This window comes from Somniosus microcephalus, chromosome 31, assembly GCF_052327205.1.
Source record: "Somniosus microcephalus isolate GS21.2 chromosome 31, FLI_Smic_1.0, whole genome shotgun sequence".
Taxonomy (NCBI): domain Eukaryota; kingdom Metazoa; phylum Chordata; class Chondrichthyes; order Squaliformes; family Somniosidae; genus Somniosus; species Somniosus microcephalus.
The window spans coordinates 5,912,353-5,936,928 of NC_141017.1; the positions used below are offsets into that span (position 1 = coordinate 5,912,353).

Here is a 24,576-nt window from a genome sequence, read left to right on the forward strand (position 1 = left end):
CCGTTTATTCCAACTCTTTGCTTCCTGTCTGCCAACCAGTTCTCTATCCAAGTCAGTACCTTACCCCCAATCCCATGTGCTTTAACTTTACACGCTAATCCCTTATCTAGCGCACTGTGGCGTCATGGCACAGAATGTCCTCTGGGCGGGGGACTTCAATGTCCATCACCAAGTGTGGCTCGGTGGTGGCTCGTGTTTATTCTCTCACTACCTGCCGTGAGCCAGTCTGGCTGCTATGTCCTTCAGGACTCATGCAGCTCGGTCAATCATGGTATTATTGAGTCACTGAGGACACCCCTTCATCGTGTCCTGTGGCCCTACCACCGTGCTAAATGGGATAGATTAAGAACACATCTAGCAGCTCAAAACTGGGCATCCATGAGGCACTGGGCCCATCAGCAGCAACAGAATTTTATTCCACCATAATCTGTAACCTCATGGCCTGGCATATCCCTCATTCTACCATTACCATCAAACCAGCCCTGATTGAATAAGGAGTGTTGAAAAGCATGCCAGGAGCTGCACCAGGTGTACCTGAAAATCAGAAACCAACTTGGTGAAGTTGCAACACAGGACTATATGCATGCTAAACAGCAGAAGCAGCATGCTATAGACAGAGCTAAGCGATCCCACACCCAATCGATCAGATCAAAGCTCTGCAGTCCTGTCACATCCAGTCGTGAATGGTGATGGACAATTAACAACTAACGGGAGGAGGAGGCTCCTTGAATATCCCCATCCTCAACGATGGCGGAGCACAGCACGTGAGTGCAAAAGACAAGGCTGAAGCCTTCGCAACCATCTTCAGTCACAACTGCCAAGTGGATGATGCATCTCGGCCTGCTCCTGAGGTCCCCACCTTCACAGAAGCCAGTCGTCAGCCAATTCACTTCACTCCACATGATATCAAGAACAGTAGAGCGCACTGGATACAGCAAAGACTGTGGGCCCCGGCAACATCCCAGCTGCAGAGCTGAAGACCTGTGCTCCAGAACTAGCTGCACCTCTAGCCAAGCTGATCCAGTACTGGCATCTACCCGACAATATTACAATTCGTCAGAAAATAAGGCAGTCATGCAGCAAGACCTGGGCAATGTTCAGGTCGGGGATGATATGTGGCAAGTAACATTTGTACCACACAAGCACCAGACAATGATCATCGCCAACAAGAGAGAGTCTAACCAGCTCCCCGTGACGTTCAATAGCATTACCATCGTTGAATCCCCCACCATCAAATCCTGGGGTTCACCATTTACCAGACACTTAACTAGACCAGCCACTTAAATACTGTGGCTGCAAGAACTAGGCAGAAACTGGGTATTTAGCGGCGAGTGTCTCACCTCCTGACTTCCCAAACCTTTCCACCACCTACAAAGCACAAGTCAGGAGTGTGATGGAATACTCTCCATGTCCTTGGATGAGTGCAGCTCCAACAACACTCAAAAACCTCAACACCATCCAGGACAAGGCAGCCTGCTTGATTGGCATCCCATCCACCACCTTAACCATTTACTGCCTCCTCCACCGGCACACTGTGGCTGCAGTGTGTTCAATCTACAAGATGCACTGCAGCAACTCAGCAAGGCTTCCACGACAGCACCTCCCAAACCTGCGGCCTCTATCACCTCAAAGGACAAGGGCAGCAGGTGCATGGGAACACCACCACCTTCAAGTTCCCCTCCAAGTCTCACAGAATTCTGGAACTCCCTACCTAACAGCACTATGGGAGAACCTTCACAACACGGATTGCAGCGGTTCAAGAAGGCGGCTCACCACCACCTTCTCAAGGGTAACTAGGGATGGGCAATAAATGCTGGCCTTGCGAGTGATGCCCACATCCCGAGAATGAATAAATTAGAATTAAAAACGTGTTTTTTATATATTGTGTTTCTTGATTTTCTTAATTGTAACTTAATTTTGCTTTAACCTTTTCCTGTTCTCGTGTGCTCTTTATCTATTTACATTTTTAGCCTCCACAGTCATTCTATTCCTAAGTCCCAGAGATTTGTTCCAACAAATTTGCCTTCGGCCTCAATCACGCTCTGCTTCTACTGGGTCTGGGCCCTCTGCCTGGGTTCACAATTACAAAAAATAAACGGCAGAAAAGTCTGTAAACTAAGGGAAGGAATCAAAGGAAGACCAGTCAGGTCAACCCAAGTTTTTGATACAGGAGATGGTAAAGGGATGTTCTGCTGCTGATGGGGGAAAAAGACCCAAGAGCAGTGCTGGTGACATTAGAGCAGATCCTCATCCCACTCATGAAGTGCCAGAGACTGGATTCTACATCAGTCGCATGAAGCTTTCCATGGCTATGGAAATGTCATCTAAGTACTTCAGAGGGACAGGGCCTTGTGTCCCCAATCTGGCCCAGCATTAACAGGAATGGTGACAAACGGAGCCAGAAGTTACCACTTGTGTCTCCAAAGAGTTATGGGTGAGGTAAAAGAGGAGAAAATGTTCTCTATAAATTTCCCCACTGATTCAGCGTTGGCCAGTGTCTGTACAGTGTCTGTACATTGGTCAGCTCTGTACCATCAGCCTCTGGAGAGGAAACATAACAATAAACTGAATTTAAACAAATTGGATGTTAGAAACAAATGGCGAGATTCACTGTAAGCCCAGCTAATGGGGCCAACCCACTCCATAATCAGCAGTGGGAAAGTGAAAGTGGGAAATGTTGATACTCCTATTCAGTCCATGGCACAGCACATTCGTGCTTGTGTCCCGGTTATTACAGATTAGCATCTTCCTTCCTTCATTTTTTCCTTCCTTCCTGTAGGATCAAATTTAATCTGTCTATAATTCAGATCTTCCCATTAATCAATAGTTCAGTGCTATTTGTCTTTGTCCTGTTTGGTTTCCAATACCTTTGTAACAGGCCTCAATATGTGTTAATCTGGAATTGACTGTTACTCCTCTGGAGCTGGAGGCACTCAGGATTAATTGTGGACACAAACATTTCTGACACATGTATCTGGTATGAATACACCGTGATCTGAGGAACCTCATTTTGTTCAGAATCCAGCTCCTCAAAGCTTTACATTTTCTGATTCTTTCCTTCACCATCTCTTGTGTCGAGTGACTGACTGTCTTTTGCAGCAGAGCTGCCGTTGCCTCCCTCCACAGGGGAACTCCAGCATTTCTCGATCTTTCACAGCACAGCAACAGGTGTGGGCAAGATGGACGTTGATAAGTGTGGCTGCACATGTCCTACCTCTTTGGTGTCACTCTCTTGTCACATGTCTAGTGCTGGAAATGCGCTGTCAGGAAATGCGTGACATCTGAAGGAGAGCCCTGGTTTTCAAAGCTGAGCTGAAATAAAAAAATTGAAGAGGTCAAAGGTGGGAAATTCCTTAGGCTTGCCGTCACACACCCGCAATATTCCAACTGCAACCACAAGAAAATGATAAAGTAGGATGGGTGCGGACAGGGGTTCATCTCTAGAGGTTATTAATGTACCTGCAGAGTTAGTGTCGCACCATCCCAGGGTCAGCTCCTGTGTTTGGGATGTTTTGTGCTCTCGTGCTGATCTCTGTGAGTATGCAGAAAGTATCTGAGTTCAGGCCAGTGCTGGGTATATGAAAGAAATAGTCAATGAAAGTATCAGTCAATCTCAGTTAATGCAGAGTAAAGCTCCCTCTACACTGTCTCATCAAACACTCACAGGGAAGGTACAGCACGGGTTAGATGCAGAGTAAAGTTCCTTCTACAGTGTCCCATCAAACACTCCCAGGCCTGGTATAGCACTGGTTAGATACAGAGTAAAGCCTCCCACTTTACATTACCATCTAACACTCCCAGGCCAGGTAAACTACAACTTAGATGAAGTGTAAAGCTCTCTCTAAATTGGTTGATCACACACAGCCAATGCAGATCCAGCATGTTTTAAATTCAGCGTACAGCTCCTCTGACACTACCCAATGAAGCACACCAGCTCAGGTACAGCATGGGATGAACTTAGAATAAAAATCCCTCTACATGTAAGTGTCAGGCAGTCCCAGGTATGATTAGGCACTTTACAGCCTTCCGTACTCAATATCGAGTTCAACAATTTCAGATCATAACCTCGGCCTCCATTGCATTTTTACTTATATTTTTTATCCACGCCTTTGTTTTGGCCCCCCCCCCTTTTTTTTCTCTCCCACATGGCAGCTGTCTCCCATTCTGCCAGCGCATTTCACACCTAATCTAGAGCCGTCTTTTGTCTCCACTAGTCCCATCACCATCTCGTCTCGTTTTGAATACCTCTTTGGGTTGAGGCGCCAAAGTGGCGCCAAGTTCGCCTGGGCACTGGTTTTTGCACAGCATTCGAAGCTGTAGCGATCGTCAGAAATTCAGTTGAAGTGCCCCTAGAGGGAGACGGGGCGAGGCTCGAGGCGCTCCGCGTCCCTCTTAGGGCGCTGAAACTGAATATCGCAGCGCAACGTGCCGCAGCGCCATATGCTGCGACATGGCATGCTGTGGTACTGCAGGCCTTCCTCCCACTGTTAAGGGGGAGGGGCCTGCAACAGCGCAAACCCCGATCGCGAATGCCGGCAAAAGAGCCCGGCACCAAGGAGAAGTGCCGGGCTCTCGGGAAACAGCTGGCAATGCCGCAGGGGGGGTGACCAGGAGGCCGGGGACGGAGGTGCTGGCAGGCGGCCGCCAAAAAAGCGGCCGCCCCGCACCTCCACCTTAACTTGCGCCTCTGACGGCGCAGCAAGGCCCCGTGAACCGGGTACGGGTAGCGAACGGCGCTATAGCGGCGTTCGCTACCAAATATCGCGTTCGGGCGCGAATGGGGCGCTGCGCACACTGATGACGTCATCGGTGGTGGCACAGCGCAAATGGCTAATTCCACCATTAGCGCCCCTGCTGAATATCGCGGGAGGCGCAGCCAGTGGCGCTACAGCCGCTGACTGCCTCTTTAGGCGCTAACAGGTGGTGCTACTCACCCAATTTTTCCCCCAATGTCTCTTCACTTCTCTTTTGTTCTCTCTCAGCCCCCAAACTGGCCGCTTAATTTGTTTCATTTCCTGTGCTTTTTCAGTCTTGACAAAGGGTTTCAACCTGAAACGCTGACTCTATTTCTCTCTCCACAGATGTTGCCTGGCCTGCTGAGTTTTTCCAGCATTTTCTGTTGTTGTTCCAGGTATGGGCTAGCTTTACATACAAGTTGAGCTGAATTGTACTTGTCTATCAAAGGCAGTCCCTTATGGCATTTGTCGAAGAAGCACCCAGTAGATGGTTAGACTCTCACCTTGGCAAAATCCTGGACTGATGGGATCCTCAGTAAAGTTCCTCACCTTTACAATCATTGTTGGGGCTTCTTGTTTCATCCCGTCTTTGACATTGAGGGTCTTGGTCCCACCAGATCTGCTCTGTGAATCCAGCGACATTTCTCCAGTCCCAGTTAGTGTGGTGATGATTTGGCTTCACTCTCTCCACCCTCCTGAGATACTCTTCACTACATGAAACATTTAATATAAAAATTAATATTAATTCTAGAATCTGTAATTGGAATACATTCGGTCTATTTTTGTTACTATGATTATATTTAATTTGAATATGTTTGTAATGAATGACATTTGGTTGAATTACTTACCTTAATATTAAATTGTTCTTTCCTTTCCCCTATTTATAAGGACTAAACTCACTGGCAGTGTCAGCTGCCAAGTCCAGCTCATCGCACAGTGAATCCCACTGATGCTGTGTAACCAGGGGTGTAAACCTGTCTCCAGGTGACATCACAAAGGAGCCAGGAAACATGTCACAAAGCAGCCCAAGCCCCTCCCACTCAAGGTATTACAGGGTCACATGACCAGTCTCTGCTCCTGGTGTGCAGTCTCACTGGGCATGAAAGCAGGTTGTACAGTCAGTCCCTTCTCCAACCCTGGATATTACAGCCTCCTTTGTGCCTTGAAACAAGCCTATTCCCTGTAACAGGAAGGGTGCCACAGGCAATAAGTGGAGGGATCTTCATGGGTATCAAGTGGTGGGATCATCGGAGCACTGGTGTGCAGTCTCACTGGGCATGAACACAGGTTATACAATCAATCCCGTCTCCAACCCTGCTCCCATGTACTGAGATTCCAGTCAGGGAGCACAGACTCCCAAAATTACCACTGATAAATTATCCCTCCCATCTTCCAAATTTGAGGTCCCACTATTCAAAGGCCCCCATGTCTACCTCTTGCTTTATACACCAGAAAGTCTCCCTTCTCTTTATATCAGCCAGTGTGTCTCCCTCCTGCTTTGGCAGAGTGAGGCAGTTTGTGGGAATGGTGTTTGGGATGGGGCAACGATATTACATCCTCCTTTGTGCTCTGAAACAAGTCTATTCCCTGTAACAGGAAGGGCATCATAGGCAATAAGTGGAGGGATCTTCAGGGTATCAAGTGGTGGGATCATCGAAGGATTAATTTGAGGGTGCATCATGGACAATAATGGGGTAAAGCTCCCTCTGTACTATCCCATAACACACTCCCAGGCCAGGTACAGCACAGTTTAGGTACAGACTATAGCTCCCTCTACACTGTCCCATTAAACACTCCCTGGGCAGGCAGAGCACGGGATAGGTACAGCGTAAAGCTTGATCTACACGATCCCATCAAACACTCCCAGAGGCAGGTGCAGCATGGGTTAGATACAGAAGAAAGCTCCATCTACAATAGCCCATCAAACATGGCCAGGCTGTGCTCCTGGTGTGCCGTCTCACTGGGCATGAACGCAGGTTGTACATTCAGCTCCGTCTCCAACCCTGCTCCCATGTGCTGAGACTCCAGTCAGGGAGCACAGACTCCCAAAATTACCACTGATAAATTATCCCTCTAATCCACGAAATGTGAGGTTCCACTATTCAATGGCCCCCATGTCTACCTCTTGCTTTATACACCAGAAAGTCTCCCCTCTCTTTATATCAGCCAGTGTGTCTCCCTTCTGCTTTGGCAGAGTGAGGCAGTTTGTGGGAATGGTGTTTGGGATGAGGCAACGATATTACATCCTCCTTTGTGCTCTGAAATAAGTCTATTCCCTGTAACAAGAAGGGTGTCATAGGCAATAAGTGGAGGGATCTTCAGGGGTATCAAGTGGTGGGATCATCGGAGCATTAATTGGAGGGTGCATCATGGACAATAATGGGGTAAAGCTCCCTCTATACTATCCCATAACACACTCCCAGGCCAGGTACAGCACAGCTTAGGTACAGAGTATAGCTCCCTCTACACTGTCCCATCAAACACTCCCTGGGCAGGCAGAGCACAGGTTAGATACAGAGTGAAGCTTGATCTACACTATCCCATCAAACACTCCCAGGGCAGGTACAGTATGGGGTTAGATAGTGAGTAATGCTCCATCTACACTTTCCCATGAAACACTCCCAGCCAGGGCAGGCCGAGCACGGGTTAGATACAGAGTGAAGCTCTCTCTAAATTGGTTGACCAAGCACAGCCAACTCAGATCCAGCATGTGTTAAATGCAGCGTGCAGCTCCTCTGAAACTATCCAATGAAGCACACCAGCTCAGGTACTGCATTGTAAGAACACAGAATAAAACTTCATCTACATGTAAGTGTCAAGCACTCCCAGCTGAGGTATTGGCGAGCTTCACACACGGGTTAAGCTCAGGCCAACTTGTCACAGCAAAGGCTGAGCCTTATGGCAACTGTCAGACAGCTCCCAGTAGTAGCTGGTTAGACTCTCACCTCTGGAGTTCTTGGTCCCACCAGGTCTGCTCTGTGAATCCAGCGACCATTTCCAGTCCCAGTTAGTGTGATGATGATTCGACTCCTCTCTTTCCACCTTCCAGAGATTCTCTTCACTCCAAGAATCTTTTAAAATATAAGTGATTAATATTTATTCTAGAATCTGTATTTGGAATACAGTGCGACTATTTTTGTGACTATGATTATATTTAATGTGAATATAATTGCAATTGATGACATTTGGTTGAATTACTTACTTTCATATTACATTGTACTTTCCCTTCCCCCTTTTTATATGGACTAAACTCACTCGCAGTGTCAGCTGCCAAGTTCAGCTCCTCCAACAGTGACTCCCACTGATCCTGTGTAATCAGGGGCGTAAACCTGTCTCCAGGTGACATCACAAAGGAGCCAGGAACTGTTGTATCCATGTGTTAATGGAGACACGGAATGCAGGAGTTGGTTTCACAGGTGTTTACTGAACAAAGTCTGGAGGTGAACTAACAGATACAAGACACTATACAGGCTTATATAGCCCGAGTGGCCATTACCAGCATTACAGTACACAGGGGGCTCTTAAAGGCACATACACCACAATTCCTCCCCTTTGAGACAACCAGTACAGAACATTTTAAGTAATCATCAATTAACATGTTACAAGAACAATAATCTACACATTTGCTGCAGTTAATCAATTATAAGTCAGTCTCTCTGGAGGCTTCCTGACTCAGTCCGGATAACGCCTTGGTGGTGTAGTAGTTTCTGGTGGTGTAGTAGGTTCTTTTGGCAAGGTCGATTCGGCTTGAATGCCAGTATCGGGTTCATCTGGTTCCAGTATCACCGGATCAGAGGTAGATACTATGGGTATCTCTGCTTCATCATTAGGCGTATAGAGTTGTGGTGTAGGTTATCCCTTTTTGGATGACTCTATGATCTGGTCAGCATGGCACCTTATTATGCTTTCTCCAATGTCCACGGTATACATCAGCGGTCCTAGTCGTGTGCAAATAGTTCCAGGCTGCCATTTCTCGGTACGGTAGTCCCGGGCCAAAACTTGTTGACCTATCTGGAAGGTTCTAGTTGGCCTTTCATTCATGCCTTGAAATTGCCGGTTCTCCACGTCCCTTCTGATGTTTGGCTTGATCAAATCCAGCCGGCATCTTAGGCTTCTATTGAAGAACATCCTGGCGGGAGTTTGGTTTATAACCACATATGTTGCATTCCTGTATGCAAACAAGAAGTTATCTACCTTATGCTGTAGATTTATGTCTTCATTACCCATGGCCTTTATGGCCTTCTTGAAGGTCTGGACAAACCTTTCAGCCAATCCATTGGTGACGGGATGGTATGGGACGGACGTGTAGTGCTTAACCCCATTGTTTTTTAAGAACTTCCTGAATTCTTCGGGCACAAATTGCGGTCCATTATCAGAACAGATCTGTTCAGGCAGCCCATTCCTGGCAAATATGGTCCTTAATACTGTGATGGTTTTTTCCGTGGTGGAGGACATCTTTATTACCTCCGGCCACTTGGAGTGTGCATCAACCGCGATTAAGAACATTGAGTCCATAAATGGACCAGCAAAGTCGATGTGTACCCTTTGCCATGGAGATGAGGGCCACTCCCATTGATGTAGAGAGGCTTGTGGTGGGGCGTTTTGGACCTTCTGGCATCCTAGGCAGCTCTTGGTCATTTCTTCGATGTCTCCATCGATACCTGGCCACCACACAAACGGTTCTTCATTTTCACTCCACCCAGATGCCCCTCGTGAAGCTCTTTTAGCACTTTATCCTGGAGTTTGGGTGGAATCACCACTCTGGATCCACACATCAAGGTTCCTCGGCACACTGACAGCTGTTCTCTTCTTTGCGAGAATGCTGGCAACAGTGGTTCGCCATGTGCTGGCCATCCCTTCACCGTTAAATCGTAGACTCGTGAGAGAGTCAGGTCATTTCTCGTTTCCTTTTCAATGGCAGAATTTGTTACTGGTAGACATTCCAATATGGTTGAGTGGAACATCTCCACTGGGTCCACTGTAGGTGCCTCTTCTACCGTTGGCAACGGTCGGCGCGATAAACCATCAGCATTCCCATGCTGTTTTGCTCCTTTGTATTCTATGTTATATTGGTGTGCCCCTAGGAAAAGGGACCACCTCTGTAGCCTTTGCGCTGTCATAATGGGAACATCCTTTTTAGGGTTAAATATGGAGACGAGGGGTTGATGGTCAGTCAACAAGGTAAATTTTTGTCCGTGTAGGTAATGGTTGAATTTCTTAACTCCCCATACCAGGCTGAGTGCTTCCCTGTCGATTTGGGCATAGTTACGCTCAGCTGAGTTCAATGAGCATGCCGCAAAAGCTATCGGCCGCTCCGAGCCATCAGGGAATCTATGCGATAATACCGCTCCTACGCCGTAAGGGGATGCATCGCACGCCAGTCTGATTGGCGGTGATGGGTTGTAATGAGCCAAAACTTCCTTGGACGTGATCAAGCCTTTGCATTTATGGAAGGCACGTTTACAGTCTTCGCTCTATTTCCAAATTACTCCCGTTTGTAGCAGTTCGTTAAGAGGGTGCAGAACAGTTGACAAGTTCGGTAAAAATTTATGATAGTAATTTATCAATCCCAGGAACGACCTTAATTGTGAGACATTTTCAGGTGCTGGGGCTTTTATGACCGCTTCAATTTTTTCAGGTGACTTATGCAACCCTTCCTCGTTAATTATGTGGCCACAATATGATAGTTGTTTCTGGAAAAATTCGCACTTGGGGCGATTTGCTCGTAGGCCCCGTTCTCTCAGTCTAATGAGCACCTGCTCCAAATTGGCAAGGTGCTCATTGTCATTTTCTCCTGTTATAAGGATGTCGTCTAGGTAACATTGAGTCTCCGGAATCCCTTGGAGGACTTGCTCCATAGCTCTTTGCCAGATAGCTGGAGCTGATGCTACTCCGAAAACCAGTCGATTGTACTGGTACAGACCTTTGTGTGTATTAACCGTGAGATACTTTTTAGAGGCCTCTTCAACCTCCACCTGTAGATATGCTTGTGCCAAGTCAATTTTGGTGAAACGTTTCCCTCCGGATAGTGAGGCGAAAATATCTTCTATCCTCGGAAGAGGATACTGTACCGTGTGAAGGACCGGGTTTACAGTCACCTTGAAGTCCCCACAGATGCAAATTTTTCTCTGTTCTTCAGATTTATCATTATTTAACGTTTTCTTCATGACCGGGACGATGGGTGTTGCCCACTCGCTCCAATCTATCTTGGATAATACGCCTGCCTTTTCCAAATTCTCCAGCTCTGCCTCGACTGCTGGACGAATTGCGTATGGCACCGGCCTTGCCTTAAAAAACTTGGGAATTGCCGCGTCTTCCACTTTTATTGAGGCGGTGATGCCTTTCAAGGTTCCTAGTTCCTGTTGAAACACTTCCTTGGCGTTGGCCAAGATGTCTTTTAATCGTTCAGGTATGACGTCATCATCATTTTTTTTCTTACTGGTCACCGTCAGTGCCTGAATGGAGTGCCAGGCTAACCGTATCTTCCTGATCCATTCACGTCCCAACAGCGGTGGACCACCATCTTGCAGAACGTATAAATACAACTTCTGTATTTCCTTGCCGTTGTATACAACAGGCACCCTTATTTTCCCTTTTGGGTATACTTTCTGCCCCGTATATGTTTTCAAGATAATGGATGTGTCTTTCAGAGGTATATGCGGAAATAGCCGCTCGTAATCCCGTCGACTTATGACGGTCAGAGCTGATCCTGTATCTAGCTCCATTTTAACTGGGGACCGCGCTATCGTGAGGGTAACCCAAATGGTCTGGTAATCTTCTTTGGCAATTACATTATGTAATTTGAGACAGCTTAGTCTCTTGTTTCCGGAGTCGCTATCGCTCTTCTGGTATTCGGAGCTACTGTCCGTCATCATTTGTACCTTTCTGTATGTAACCCCTTCACGGTTCTCTAGATATATGTGAGATGTGGTCTCTGTTGTAAACAGTATTCTATAGTCCAGTAAGGAGATCACTACTACAATGGCTTAATTCTAATTATCTTACTTTATAGTTTTAACGTCAGACAGTATAAGAAGATTACAGGTCAATGACCTAAATTAGACATTTGCATACATTAGAATGAATCTAGACATAATAAACATACATTCTCCATTTACATGGATTCAAAGGAGAATCTGTCCCTGTGTCCAAATTCGAGTGCACTCTTTCGTTGGCGCGCTTAAGTTGGAGCTCATGGTATGTATAATGTCTGCAAGACTTACGACTCCGAACGCCTTCGTTGAATTCTCTTCACGATCACTGAATCCCACTTTGAGTTCTGGATGCAGAGCTGCTAATACGAAGGGCGGTGGCCGAGTTTGGAAACCCGGGACGGGATGCGGCAGCCATTTGCCTCCTGAGCCCTCTTTTCAGAGCTCCTGCCCTCTTTTCTTCCAGTCGCTCCTTTTTCCCGCTCGAAAAACCCCGACTCCACCCCTTCCTCCTGGGGTTTCTGCCTGGAGACTGCGCAGCCTCACTGTCTGCAACAGTTGATACTGGTGCAGAATTATGGAAAGTCTGCTCTTAGTCACATTGTGTCCTTAAAAGTTCTTGCCGTACCTTCACATGGGCAACTTTAACCCAGGGATTTATAACAATGATAATACAGTGTCTAAGTTAAAGATTGATAACCATACTTAGCGTACATAACATTTCCAGTGGGTATTACACTCCCCCCCTACCAAATATAGGCATGTCCCCATGACTAATGAACTTTACACATAAGTGGTTGCATGCTTCCCAACCATGTATAAAGGGAGGTAACATATCGAACCGTAGGGGCTATCATTACACTTGGCACTCCTAGTGTACTGTATGTCAATCTTTCAGGAACCTTCTTAACTCGCTGTGAGCTCCTTATTTCGGATACCCGGTCTTCAGCTCCTTCAACTACGTTGGAGGCATTGGTTCCTTTGTTATCATGCCTTTCAGTCTCTTTTATCTCCTTCTCGGAAGCATCTGGTTCTTCCCAGACCATGTCCAAGTCTGAGCTAAAGGGTTCAGACAATTCATCCAGATTCTGTCTTATGCTTCTTTCTGGGAGGTCGTACCATAGATCCCATTCTTCATCTTCCGACTCATCAGGTTCCTCATGATCCACACACTGTGTCATGGGTTTTCTGTCTTCTGGAACAAAGTTTTCCTGGTTTCTCGTTTTTTTCCTTCTTCTTCTCTGCAGGGTTCTCCTACTAGGTGTCGGCTCATTATCCGCTGGCGGATCCAGACTCACTTGCTGTCCCAATGGCAGGATATGATTCCAGTGCAGTATTTTTATGGGTCCATTCCCACCTGCAGGTTTTAGCCGAAACACAGGTAGTTGTGACATTTGACTTTCAACAATGTAAGGTGTAGAAGCCCAGCGGTCTGCTAACTTATGTTTCCCTTGAAGTCCTAGGTTCCGTATGAGAACTCGGTCACCAGGCATGAGTTGGGAAAAACGGATCTTCTGGTCATACCCCCTGCTTATTTCCTTTATTCTGTTTGGCAGAAACAGACTCAGCAAGTTCATAAGCAGCTTGCAATTCCTTTCTCATGTCAGATACATACTTGAGGTAAGTTCTCTGTGATGTGCCATCACTGGATACTCCGAAACACAAATCCACCGGCATCCTCGCTTCACGTCCAAACATGAGGTAGTACGGTGAAAAACCAGTAGCGTCATTTCGGGTACAATTATAAGAATGAACAAGGTGTCCAATGTGCCGACTCCACTTGTTCTTTTGCTTTGAATCCAGCGTTCCAAGCATGTCTAACAAAGTACGGTTAAACCGCTCAGGTTGAGGATCTCCCTGAGGATGGTATGGAGTTGTTCTTGACTTCTCAATCCCGAGCATGGACAACAACTCATGTATAAGTCTACTTTCAAAGCCTCTACCTTGATCACTGTATATTCGCTTTGGCATTCCATAGTGGATGAAGTATTTCTCCCACAACACTTTGGCAACGGTGGATGCTTTCTGATCCTTTGTGGGAAAAGCTTGGGCGTAGCGAGTATAATGATCTGTAATGACCAAGACATTTGCGGTATTGCTGGAATCGGGTTCGATGGACAGAAAATCCATACAGGCAAGGTCTAGAGGTCCATCACTTTGCATGTGAAACAGAGGAGCAACTCTTTTAGGTAAAGTCTTTCTCTGGACACAACGTGCACAGGACTTGCAGAACTCCTCAACCGCAGACTTCATACGAGGCCAATAGAATCTGTCCTTGACCAACCCATAGGTCTTATCTACTCCCAGATGACCTGCGTCATCATGCAAAGACTTCATCACTATTTCCCTGTACTTTTCAGGCAGGACCAACTGTGAATGACATGGTTTAGTGGGTGGGTGAGTGATTCTGCACAACACTCCCTCTTTAATTTCCAAGTGGTCCCATTCTCTTAGGAGCAGACGACAGTCAGGATGTTTTGATTTGTCGATCTGTGTAATATCACCCAGCCGGAGAGCTGAAAACACCCCATGAATACAGGGATCCTCCTGTTGTGCTTTGGATATTTCAGATGAACACAACATGGGTAAGTTTTGTACATCCAAACTGGAAATGTTGCAAAATGCCTGGGGAACAGCATGCATTGACGCTCCCAAGTGGTCAATCTCTCGGGCATGAAATGAATTCTTTAGTCCAAATACCACGGACATCTGACACATTACTTTCACATCTGCTGAAGCAACATCTTTCCACTCTGGTTTCTGGTAGTGTGGGCGACGAGACAGAGCATCTGCGTCAATGTTCTGGTTCCCAGGTCTTTACCTGAGACTAAAGTCGTAAGCAGATAGTGCAGCAAGCCAGCGGTGGCCGGTGGCATCAAGTTTTGCCGAAGTCAACACATAGGTTAATGGATTATTGTCTGTCCTCACTTCAAACTTCGCTCCATACAGATAATCCTGCAGCTTATCCATCACCCCCCACTTCAACGCCAAGAATTCTAGCTTATGAGCTGGGTAGTTACGCTCTGATGGCGTAAGACTGCGACTGATGAACGCTACGGGTCTCAGCCCTGCTCCTTGGTCCTGATACAACACACCACCCAACCCTTCTTGACTGGCATCCACGTGTAGCACATATGGCAGCTGTGGGTTTGCAAAAGCCAACACGGGGGCTTGAGTAAGACTTTGCTTTAAGGTGTGGAAGGCTTCTTCGCATTTCTCATCCCATCTAACACCAAAAGGCTCAGAGGGTTTGAAGTAGTCCTTGTTCTCTTTACCTTTAGCCTTTTTCTTCCTCTCGACTGGTGGGAGGTAGCCAGCCAGCAGCTGATTTAGAGGATGGGCCACTTTGGAGTAATCCTGCACAAAGCGCCTGTAATATCCGCAGAACCCAAGAAATGACCGCAAGGCAGTCACTGTGTTCGGTTTGGGCCATGTGGTAACAGCTTCGATCTTGGATGGATCTGTGGCTACTCCATCCTGTGATACAATATGCCCCACATAGGACACGGATGTTTGGCAAAACTGACACTTGTCCAATGATAGCTTGAGACCTTCATCCTCCAGGCGACCAAGCACTTTCAGCAACCGAGCTTCGTGTTCTTCAAGGGTTGCCCCAAATACAATGATATCGTCCAAGTACACCAATACTTCGAGCAAGTTCATGTCCCCAACTGTTTGTTCCATTATTCTTTGAAAAGTTGCTGGAGCGCCTGAAACTCCCTGTGGCATCCTTTCAAATTGGTAGAACCCAACTGGACATATAATGGCTGTCTTTTCTTTGTCCGATTCACTCATCGGTATTTGGTAGTATCCACTTCTGAGATCCAACACACTGAACCACTTGCTTCCATTAAGACAAGCCAGTGCATCCTCAATTCTTGGAACGGTGTATTGGTCGGGAATAGTACGTCTGTTAAGCGTCCTAAAGTCCACACACATCCGAATCTTTCCGTTCTTTTTCCTCACCACCACTATAGGAGACGCATAAGGACTCCTGGACTCGGTAATGATCTCAGCTTCTTTTAACTGCGACAGGTGCTGTCTCACTGCTTCGATGTCAGCTGGTGCCAGCCGTCGAGACCTCTCCCAAAAGGGTTTATCCTCGGTAATTCTGATAGAATGGCGAGTACTCTTACTACAACCAACATCAAACCCATGAGTAGAGAAAACTCCTCTCCGCTCCATCATCTTCCTGACTAATCAGTCCTTCCATTCTTTAGGAACGAATGAATCTCCAAAGTTGAAGGAGGAGGGTGTCAGATCTCCGGTTGAGTTAACTTTGGACTCTTCCTTCACATGTGACGACAGTACATTTACAGGAAACAGATGCGCAATCGGCATTCCTTTCCTCAATGTGATTCCTTTGCCTGACATATTCCTCACAGTCACTGTAACTCTCCTTGACATCACAGCTGTCGGGGTCTGCAACTCTGGTCTCACCAGAAGCTCATTTGGAAACCGTGACTCTTCTGCAGGATCATCAGGTGACTCTATCAGAATGGCTTCAGTACCTGGCGTTCCAGGGAATTTTGGTATCCCAGGGATTCTAGCCACTCCTCCAGGACGCAGGGTGATAGGTTTGGCTCGAACGTACCACACAGTTCCTCTTTTGCTATCATCTACGTCGGAAGAAAGTTCAGGCAGTTTCTCAAAAGCCTTTTTGAAAACAGGGTGAATGTGCCTGGTGCTCAAGAAGTTTTCACCTCCCTGCTCTTTGCAGCTTGTCAGGAGTCATCTCACTATGGGTGTATTACTGCCAACCAGTATGGAAGCCTCACCTTTCACCATGGGGTCAGGGCAAACCAACACAAGTGCATCAATGGTCTCAGTGGTCCCTACATCAGCTTCCAAGAACTCCAGCCTCAGCGACAAATAGCCATCATATGGGTAATCAGCAGGACTAAGGCCCCAGATCTGCAGAAGACTGATTGGGGTTAACGGCAAATGCGTCAGGTATTGGTCATAGAAGGATCTGTACAGTATGGTAACCTGAGAACCCGAGTCGAGGATAGCTTTAGTATAAATGCCTTCAATCTGTATTGATACAGCAGAACTCGGCCCTACTAAATCTTCAGGTATGATGTCTTTCATATCCCCTCGTCTATTATTGCACTTAGCGGAACGTGTCTTAACTACAGGGACAGCAGGCCGTTCCGTTACTGTGCCCCTTTGTAGTTTCCCGACTTCTTGGTAAGTTTTATGAGACGGTCATTTACTTTTTTTAGATTTTCCTCACCTCTACATTCTCGCTTGAAATGTCCATCTTTTCCACAGTTATAACAAAAGACTCCAGGTCTATCTCCTTCATGGGGATATCCTTTAGAGGAATCATTCATTTTGCTGTTAGACTTCGCAGGGTGTTCAACCTTTTGCACCCGTGCGTCATCCCTTTCTGTATTGGGCTTAGACCGAAAATATGCCATCTCGGCTCTCATGACATTTATTTCCTTCTTCAGCTGTTCCATCTCAGGGTTGACATCACCCTTAGGAGTAGGAACTGTAACAGGAGTCACAAGCTTGGACATCACAGCACTCTTTGCTACATTCCGGGCCTGAAGCATATCCTCCTCCTCTCTGACTTCCCTTAGCAGCTCAGTGAAGGTAGGTGGATCTCGCAACTTATGGGTCATGCGTATGCGAAGAGCAGTCACGTCTTCGAGCAATGCACCTCGCACAACCTGTTCAATGTGGAACCGATTCATTTCAGGCAACTCAATCCCTCTTTTCCGTAACATACAATGCAGCAGTTTGTCTATTCTCAGCAGATAACTGGACAGCTTCTCTCCCTCACACTGGAATGTGCTTCTGAATCTGACCATCAAATCTGAAATGGTTTCAGTAGTTCCAAAGGCAGTTTCTAGAGCCTGCATGTAGTCAAAGGAAGTAGCAGAGGTGTTCTGTGCCTTTAAGAATCTTACAATGTCAGCAGCAGGACTCTTAAGGCTTTCTATTATTCTCTGCCTCTTCACATTGTCACTGCACTGCCATTCCTCTAGCAGAGGCAGGGTCTGCTCAGCCCAGGCGTCGTACTCCTCTTCCCCACTGGGAGTTGGTCTCACTCCTGAGAACATATGGAGCTTACGGTATCCCTGAGCCTCGAAGGGCAGATTGGTGCATTTATCCACCAGAGAACTAATGGCACTGACCAACTGAGTGTTCATATCCAGGGCCGAAGGACCTTTCAGACCTTTGACATCAGCAACAGTCTTTCCTTCTTGTCTCAAGAATGACAACAACTTGGTCTGAAACCCTTCTTCTTCCTTAGTAGTAATAGGGACAAACTGAACTGGCCAGGGACCAGCCTCTTCAGAAAGCCCAACTGCCTCAGGTAAACCATGACCTCTCAGGTTCTCTGATGTCTGGATCAACACAAACTGCTTCTTGGTAGCTGTATCCAAGCAGCGCTCAACTATCCTAACCTTTCCAAAGGCTTTGACACAATTCATGCCCTTAGCAAGACATCATCAGGGTCATCATTAGCAACACCATTCAGCACAATGGCATGGGTAGTAGCTATCTGCTTCCGTTTGCACCAAGCTTCAACCTCAAAAGCATCCATCTTTTATGCTCAAACAGCCCAGTAGAAACCACAAACCACTCTCTTAGCAATGAGCATTCAATACTGTTAGTTTACTGACATAAATAGACCACAATCCCGGACGAGCCCCCAAAATGTAACCCCTTCACGGTTCTCTAGATATATGTGAGATGTGGTCTCTGTTGTAGACAGTATTCTATAGTCCAGTAAGGAGATCACTACTACAATGGCTTAATTCTAATTATCTTACTTTATAGTTTTAACGTCAGACAGTATAAGAAGATTACAGGTCAATGAACTAAATTAGACATTTGCATACATTAGAATGAATCTAGACATAATAAACATACATTCTCCATTTACATGGATTCAAAGGAGAATCTGTCCCTGTGTCCAAATTCAAGTGCACTCTTTCGTTGGCGCGCTTAAGTTGGAGCTCATGGTATGTATAATGTCTGCAAGACTTACGACTCCAAACGCCTTCGTTGAATTCTCTTCACGATCACTGAATCCCACTTTGAGTTCTGGATGCAGAGCTGCTAATACGAAGGGCGGTGGCCGAGTTTGGAAACCCGGGACGGGATGCGGCAGCCATTTGCCTCCTGAGCCCTCTTTTCAGAGCTCCTGCCCTCTTTTCTTCCAGTCGCTCCTTTTTCCCGCTCGAAAAACCCCGACTCCACCCCTTCCTCCTGGGGTTTCTGCCTGGAGACTGCGCAGCCTCACTGTCTGCAACAGTTGATACTGGTGCAGAATTATGGAAAGTCTGCTCTTAGTCACATTGTGTCCTTAAAAGTTCTTGCCGTACCTTCACATGGGCAACTTTAACCCAGGGATTTATAACAATGATAATACAGTATCTAAGTTAAAGATTGATAACCATACTTAGCGTACATAACATTTCCAGTGGGTATTACATGTACTTTTCCTTATTGATTTTTTTCCTGTCCGTGGATTTTTTTTTCCAGATCAGCATACACGTGCAATGTGTCCAATCTTTCCGCATTGCCTGCATGCTTTGTCCTTGAACCAGCAGTCCCTCTGGTCATGGGTGGATCTGCCACAGCGATAACATCTCTCGAAACCCTGTGTCATTTCATGGGTGCCGAAGTCCTGTGGCTTTTGCTGTATCTCTGCAGCTCCTCTTGCGGCTGCTTCGTATGATACAGCCACACTGAAAGCCTTGTCCAGTGTCAAATCTTTCTCAGAAAGTAGGTGTTTCTGTGTTCCTTCACTTAGGAGACCGCAGACGAATTTGTCTCGAAGAGAATCTGCCAGTCCTGCTCCGAATTGGCAGTGCTTTGACAGCTTCCTTAATTCGGTGAGGTAATCAGCGTTACTTTCATTCTTGTGCTGATTCCTCCTGAAGAATTTGAATCGCCCTGCTATCAGCAGTGGTGTTGGGTTTAAGTGCTCCTGTAGTGTATCAACAATCTCCTTAAAATTCTTGTCCCTCGGTTTGGCTGGAGTGATTAAGTTTCGTAACAGCCCGTATGTCCTTGCACCCATTAGATTTAGAAGTACTGATGCCTTTTTATCATCCTCTATTTCATTTGCTGTGCAATATACCTCCATTCTTTCCACATATGTGGTCCAATCCTTGATATCGCTATCGAAAGCAGTAATATTGCCAGTCTTAGGCATCCTGAAAAAAAAATGCGCCTCCCGCGCTTTCCTTTCTTCCCCGCAGAAAAAAAATGGTGCCTCCCGCGCTTTCCCGCCGCTGCCGCTGCTGACAACGCTGTTCTCCACGGTTTTTATTTACACAGGTATTTTTTTTAATGGGTGGAGACTAGTTCCCGCTGGACTCTGTGGGACTTTTCCCTCCCTCTGCTTGGTCCGAACGCCGACCTGCGTTGCAGCGCCGGCCGTCTCCCGAGTGCTCCACCCTCTGTCTCTGTTTGTCTCCGCCTTCGCTGCTCGGCCCCGCTGCAGAGCCAGCCGATGGAGCCCCAGCCCGCCGCCCAGGAAGGATTATTGCAGTACCTGCCACCAGCTTGGCTAGCTGGTGAAACCACAGGTTTTTTTTTTCTTTCTTGTTTTTCTTCGACTTTCGTCTGAGGAATCGATCTCCTTGAGGTGCTGCCGAATTGCAGGTAAGTCCGTTTCCAATTCGTCGCCATTGTTGTATCCGTGTGTTAATGGAGACACGGAATGCAGGAGTTGGTTTCACAGGTGTTTACTGAACAAAGTCTGGAGGTGAACTAACAGATACAAGACACTATACAGGCTTATATAGCCCGAATGGCCATTACCGGCATTACAGTACACAGGAGGCTCTTAAAGGCACATACACCACAGGAACCATGTCACAAAGCAGCCCAGGCCGCTCCCACTCAAGGTATAACAGGGTCACATGACCAGGCTCTGCTCCTGGTGTGCAGTCTCACTGGGCATGAACACAGGTTTTACAATCAGTCCCATCTCCAACCTTGCTCCCAGGTACTGAGACTCCGAATAGGGAGAACAGACTCCCAAAATTACCACTGATAAATGATAACTCCCAATCTTCAAGTGTGAGGTCCCACTATTCAATGGCTCTTGCTTTATACACCAGAAAGTCTCCCCTCTCTTTATATCAGCCACTGTGTCTCCCTCCTGCTTTGGCAGAGAGAGGCAGTTTGTGAAAATGGTGTTTGGGATGAGGCAAGGATATCACAACCTCCTCTGTGCTCTGAAACAAGTCTATTCCCTGTTAGAGGAATAGTGTCAGAAGCAATAAGTGGAGGGACCTTCAGGGTACCAAAGAGAGGGACCATCAGAGCATTAATTGGAGGGTGCATCATGGGCAATAATGGGGTAAAGCATCCTCTGTACCAACCCATCAAACACTCCCAGGCAGGATATCATGTTTAATCAGTTGGTCACACCGCAGGAAAAGGCTGCACAGGCAGGAAGGGAATGGGTGACCACCAGGCAGAGTATTAGGCACAGGCAGGTAGTGCAGGGGTCCCCTGTGGCCATCCCCCTCTCAAACAGATATACCACTTTGGATATTGTTGAGGGAGATGAATGAGAGGCGATCTTATTGAAACATATAAGATTGTGAAGGGGCTTGATTGGGTGGATGCGGTGAGGATGTTCCCAATGATGGGTGAAACTAGAACTAGGGGGCATAATCTTAGAATAAGGGGCTGCTCTTTCAAAACTGAGATGAGGAGAAACTTCTTCACTCAGAGGGTAGTAGGTCTGTGGAATTTGCTGCCCCAGAAAGCTGTGGAAGCTACATCATTAAATACATTTAAAACAGAAATAGACAATTTCCTAGAAGTAAAGGGAATTAGGGGTTACGGGGAGCGGGCAGGAAATTGGACATGAGTCTAGCTTCGGAACGGTCATGGCACTGTGGGTAGTGGAGTGGGCCCAGGGGCCGTGTAGCCTGGTTCTGCTCCTACTTAATGGCCCAGAAATTCCAGAACGGGGCTTGCAGCGCATGCAAGCCCCGTATTTGCACTTACCCCGCGCTCGTGCCGATCAGCTTCTGGGACGCCTGAACTTGCAGAAAAGAAAGCACATTCCCGGGCAGCGTATGATGTCACGCCGCCCAGGAGTGCAGCCAGCACGAAGCCAGGAGCGTGCAGTGTAAGTGAGACACGCCCCTTGAGGTCTCAGTTTCACTGGACATGCCCCCAATGTTTCTGTCAAACTGCTAAGGATTTTTACATGCAAAGCAGCAGTTTAAATAGGTTTTTGGAAGTTTTTTGAAGATTTTGGTAACTTTTATAAACTTTTTAAAATGTTTACATTATTTTGAGTAATCTGAAGTAGTTTTAAAGAGAATTAAAGCAATTTAAAGACTTTTAAAAGCCCTAAAAGAATTTTTTTAATTCCATTTATTTATTTAGCAATGTCGTCGTCATACGTGTCTTCACACTGTTCCCTTTGGGGAACTGTATGAAGTGGTGGAAGGATTTATGGCCATGATTAACGCTCATTCCGTGACCGTAACCATCTTTGAACCAGCCATTAGGGCGGTTAGTCCTATGGCGGGAGGGTTTTACGGGCTCCCACAAGCTATACAAGGAGGGGGGGCCACCCACACCCACGGACGCAAATATCCCACTGGATGTCAACCCAGAATTTAGAGCCGGAGCTCCGACTCCACTTGCCGGGACTGTCTGGAGCGGGGTTCGAAACCCTACCCTGATCTGGCCCAGCGGCGGGGATCCTACCGCTATGACAAAGGCCCAATCCGATTAGCAACGTGAAATGGCAGCATAGGGCTCCAGTCACGGGGAGGGAAAAGGCGCAGGAAACGTATGGGTGTCACCTTTTGTGCGGAGTGGGCCTTTTGCGTAGCAGTAAGCATCCCCGCCGCTGGGCCAGAAGGAGTAGGGTTTTGAACCCCACTCCAGACAGTCCCGGCAAGTGGAGTCGGAGCTCCAACTTTAAATTCTGGGTGGACATCCAGCGGGATACTTGCGTCCGTGGGTGTTGGTGGCCCCCCCCCTCAGATGGGTTGTGGGAGCCCGTAAAACCCTCCCGCCATAGGACTAACCACTCTAATGGCTGGTTCAAAGATGGTTACGGTCACGGAATGAGCGTTAATCACGGCCATAAATCCTTCCACCACTTCATACAGTTCCCCAAAGGGAACAGTGTGAGGATACGTACGATGATGACCTCTTGCGCAATGCACCTCCTTGGGCCCTCAGTCGCAGATGCGAGGGGGCAAGTCGTGCAATTGTTAAATTTTTTATTTTATTGACATGTAAAATGTTGGCCCAGTAATTCCCTTCCAAATGCGCTAGTACGGTCGGGGTACTTACGCATCTGGCCGGATGAAATGCCGGTTTTCATCATTCACAGTGCATGTGGGGAAAACCGGCATTTCCTGTCCTCTGAACGAAGGGGTTCAGAGGCAGAACGCATGCGACTGCACAGGCAGCGCGTGCGCAGTATAATTCGCCGCTTTCATTAATGCTTTCAGTGAGGTCCAGTCATTACAACTTACACATGAAAAAAGCATGGGTACATTTGCTCCACAGGCTGCGGAAGAAGATATTTCTTATCGTGCAGCTTCTGAAAGTATGTATGTCTGTATATATTCCTTTGCGTGCTATGTATATATTCCTTTATTTATGTGTATGAATGTATTATTTAATTATGACTTTCAGAGAAAGTAACTTATTGGAAAATCATAATTAAAAACATACATTCATACACATTAGTAAAGGAATATAAAACATACATACATATACGTAAAGGAATATATGTGGACATACATACATAACTCATTCTCACATTCCATTCACACAGCCACAATTGCTCCTTTTACCTACCGTTCTGAAAACCCTTTTAAAAAAAAAATTTAAACTTTAAAACTTACTTAAAATTTCTTAAAATAACTTCCCTCCCTTTCCCAAACAAAAATATTGCATTTCAAAAGCTCCACGATAAAATATATCTTCCTCCGCAGCCAATGAACAACTTTACACTTGCTTTTTTCACGTGTAACTTCTAAGGACTTACCCTCACGGATTTCATGAATGAAATCCACGAAGTTCACTGCGCAAGCGTTGCCTGTGCAGTCGCACGCGCTCGAGGTCTGGAAACGCCGGCGTTCCCCGCATGCGCTGTTCATGCTGAACGCCGGCATTTCCAACGGCCAGAAGCGTGAGTAAGCCAACCGTACTCACGCTTCTGGCCTGGAATTTCTGGCCCCTTGTGTTCTAATTCTGTGTTAGATTTCAGGAGATGTTCTATTCCTGTTCCTGGCTGGGGTGGAGATCACCTTTTACAGAAGGTAAGTACTGTAGAAAATATAGGGACAGAGTGACCTCCTGGATGAGTTTCGATCACCTAGATGGGTCGGAGAGGAATTTCCCAGATTTTTTCTCCCAAATTGGCCATTGGGTTTTTTATCTGTTTTTTCACCTCTCCCAGGAGATCACATGGGTTCGGGTGGGCTGTAGAGTGATAGTAGATTTGAGGTTAGGATTAGATCAGCCATGATCTTATTGAATGGTGGAGCAGGCTCGAGGGGCCGATTGGCCTACTCCTGCTCCTATTTCTTATGTTCTTATGTTCTTATGGCTTATCGGGAGAAGGCAGCAGCAGCCAATGTCCTGGCACCATGGGTGGTTCTGCTGCACAGGACGGGAGGAAAAAGAGCGGGAGAGATATAGTGATAGGGGATTCTATTGTAAGGGGAATAGATAGGAGTTTCTGTGGCCGCAAATGAGACTCCAGGATGGTATGTTGCCTCCCTGGTGCAAGGGTCAAGGATGTCTTGGAGTGGCTGCAGGGCATTCTGAAGGGGGAGGATGAAAAGCCAGTTGTCGTGGTGCATATAGGTAACAACGATATAGGTAAAAACCGAGATGAGGTCCTAAAAGCAGAATATAGGGAGTTAGGAGGTAAATTTAAAAAT

At 46.8% G+C, this 24,576-nt stretch overlaps 1 protein-coding gene across 1 annotated transcript in view; it reads right to left on the reverse strand.

Annotated features, from left to right (window-relative positions):
- Positions 1-3,301: 3,301 nt before the first annotated feature.
- Positions 3,302-24,576, reverse strand: part of LOC147097546 (uncharacterized) — a 52,516-nt gene continuing 31,241 nt past the window's right edge. Inside the window, exon 3 of the mRNA XM_085971399.1 lies at positions 3,302-3,387. Coding sequence (XP_085827525.1) covers positions 3,302-3,387 — 86 coding nt within the window. The remainder of the gene's footprint in view (positions 3,388-24,576) is intronic.